Source organism: Alligator sinensis, unplaced genomic scaffold (genome assembly GCF_000455745.1).
Source record: "Alligator sinensis unplaced genomic scaffold, ASM45574v1 scaffold1035_1, whole genome shotgun sequence".
NCBI lineage: Eukaryota > Metazoa > Chordata > Crocodylia > Alligatoridae > Alligator > Alligator sinensis.
The window spans coordinates 149,294-152,042 of record NW_005842555.1 but is presented as its reverse complement, the minus strand read 5'-3'; the positions used below and the strand labels follow the sequence as shown (position 1 = coordinate 152,042).

Below are 2,749 nucleotides of genomic sequence, written 5' to 3'. Positions count from 1 at the left end.
TAGGGAGGAAAGCCGTTGTCTGCATTTCATGTGCCAGAAATTAGGACCTGCAAAACATCTGTCCCACAACCAAAAAGCTGTGGCCTGGCCTCTGAGACCCTGGGAGCCAAGACACCCAACAACTAAGAGCACTTTACAGATTCCTTGCAAAGAGTAGTCACCATGAACTGTTACCCAACAATATTTCTTGTAAGCTGCACTTTTCCTTTAAGTGGTGCAGGAAATGCATTCAAGTAAGTGGATTTGACTGCTTCCATTTGGCTCCAGGGGCCTGTCCCAATCTGGACTTAATTTAGGTATTAGGACCTGATCCAAGAATTGGGTACCTTTTTATAGCTCTATGTTAGCAGGCACGGCAGAGAAAGATAAGGGTAGAGCTGGTCACGAATTGTATGGCTGTACATCTTTGACAGGGTATGATGGCACTGAGACATATATCCGTTGTTGCCAACTTTCACCAGCAAACCATTTCTTGGGTTCAGGATGAAAGTTCTGCTCAAAACCTGCGTCCCAGGTGAATGCCCACACTGCCGAGCACGGGCTGTTCGGTCTCCGCTGTTTTCGTATAACGAACATTTGAATGGTCTCAGTGCTTTCTTGTGGTGGAAAGGGAAAGTTTCATGGAGAGGTTAAAAAGTTCCCTGTCTGGTTCCCAGTGAGGATCTGTTGATAATCTGTTCCAAAGCCCTTGGTTTTATTGGGGTGTTACTCAGTGTCCCTGTACTCTGCAAAAAGCGAATTTTTACACAATCAAATAGTCGTGAACCAGCAGCTGTTTTCAGTGAAGTTTGCCTGGTATGAAATGACAGCTGTATAATATCCATTAGCTGGGATCATACCTGCTTATAGGAGATATAAGGTCTGTGGAGGTCCTGGCTCTGTCTTGACCAGAGCCTCCGGTCCGTTCCACCGTCGTGTGGCTGGAAGCAAAGGAAACCCGTGTCCGGCTTGTCGTAGATCCACAAGTGGCACGTTATCAGAAGCCGGTTTTTGTCTGTGCATGGGTGTTTCATATTTCCTGTGCTACCTTGTTAAAACCGTTGGAATATTCATGAGAAGGAATGATGTCCAGATGGAGAGTCTACCTTCAGATGTTAATCTGGACGGACACAGATCAGCTTGCATTTGTTTCAGTTCACAGACTATGGCGTTTGTTCTTTGCCTTTCACAAGGTCTTTTACCTTCCTTCCTTCCTGTCTGCCCCCACAGGTACAGCGACAAGTGGGAACGGAGAATTCGGCGACTGGAGTGCCTTCAACCAAGGCTCTCCGTGTCCCAGTGCTTCAGCTGGAGACCTCTTCAGCGGCACCGCACAGCCGGCCGTGGAGCTCTTCAGCGGCTCGCAGCCAGCTGTTGGGCAGCCTCCAGCTGCTTCCAGTCCTACCGATCTTTTTGATTTGATGGGACCCTCCCAGGCAACCATGACCTCCTCGCAAAGCATGAATTTCTCGATGATGAGCTCTAGTGCTGTGGGCATCAGTCTACCCTTGTCAAGGTCACAGGTACGCTGCTGCTGTACAGTCCTCGAATGGCTAGGTCCTGCATGAAGAAAACGCGCCAGAAATGCTTTTTTGGCAAGCCCCTGTAATAGAGAGTCTTGGCACTGGACCATCTTGCTGGTCAGTGTCTGACATGCTCTGTTGTAGCCGTCTTTTTTGATCGGGAGAAAAGAAGGGAAAAGTTTGAACCTGAACCACTGGCCTTGAAATGTTTGAAACCTGTTGAGTTGCCCAGTCTCGAAGGACTAGTCCTTGCCTTCATCAGCTTACTAGCCAGAAGCCGGGGAAGGTACTTCGGTGGAAAGCAGTTCATTTTTAAAACCAAAGTGTTTGGATTAAATATAAGAATCTTTAATTATGTTTCAAAAAGCTCTGGACCGAATGGACAGGACTTGCTGCAGGCAGCTCTGATCTTGTGGCAGTTTGTAAGTACTGTCCTAACCGGTGCCTGTTACCAGCTAATGGGGAGAGAGTACTTGGAAAGAGAAGGGCACTTTGTAATTAGAGACTTTCTTTGGCTTTTAACCTCTTCCGGGCCAAAGCAGACATCCTTTGATTTTATTTTACTGAGACAGGATCAAACCTATCTGTTTTCCTCTCAAAGCATTAAATGCAACTGAATGAGCATCATTTTGAAAACCTCTTTTTTTTTTTTTCTTTTTCTTTTGTTCCAGCCTTTGCAAAACGTTAATGCTGTGATGCAGAAGACTAACGTTCTTTATAATCCAAGCACAGAGATGGTCCAGAAAAATGCCAGCAAAACTCTGCCATCCACATGGTCAGACCCCAGTGTAAATATCAGTTTGGACAATTTAGTACCGGGTATGCAGCCTTCGAAACCCCAGCAGCCATCACTTAACACAATGATTCAGCAGCAGAGTAAGTGAGCACTGTTTTTATGAACACCTTCCTCTAGGACAGGTTATGTTGGTGGCGAGATGTCCTGAAGAAAGAACACTGCTAGGTTGTATATTTTTCTGATTCGAATTGGGTTTTAATTGTAATCCTGTTGTATCTGCCATGCTGCCTCTTGCCATTGGTAATACCGTTACCTTTAAACTGTACAGAAGATGAAGACACGGACTTTTTTTAATCCTGTGATGCCTCAAATGTAGTGATAGGGGCTTGCATCAGTTCCAAGTTTTAATTCTAGGTCATCTGTGCAGGGCTGTCAACTGGCAATACTGATGGGGGTAAAGTACTACTTAAAACAACCGGTTAGTTTCCTGAACTTCCACTTGAGAAGGAAG

General features: G+C 45.8%; 1 protein-coding gene across 1 annotated transcript in view; it reads left to right on the top strand.

Annotated features, from left to right (window-relative positions):
- The window catches only part of CLINT1 (clathrin interactor 1), a 47,794-nt gene that overhangs the window by 42,980 nt on the left and 2,065 nt on the right, over window positions 1-2,749 (top strand). Inside the window, 2 exon segments of the mRNA XM_006032195.2 lie at window positions 1,210-1,502; window positions 2,174-2,378. Of these exon segments, the coding sequence (XP_006032257.2) occupies window positions 1,210-1,502; window positions 2,174-2,378 (498 nt within the window).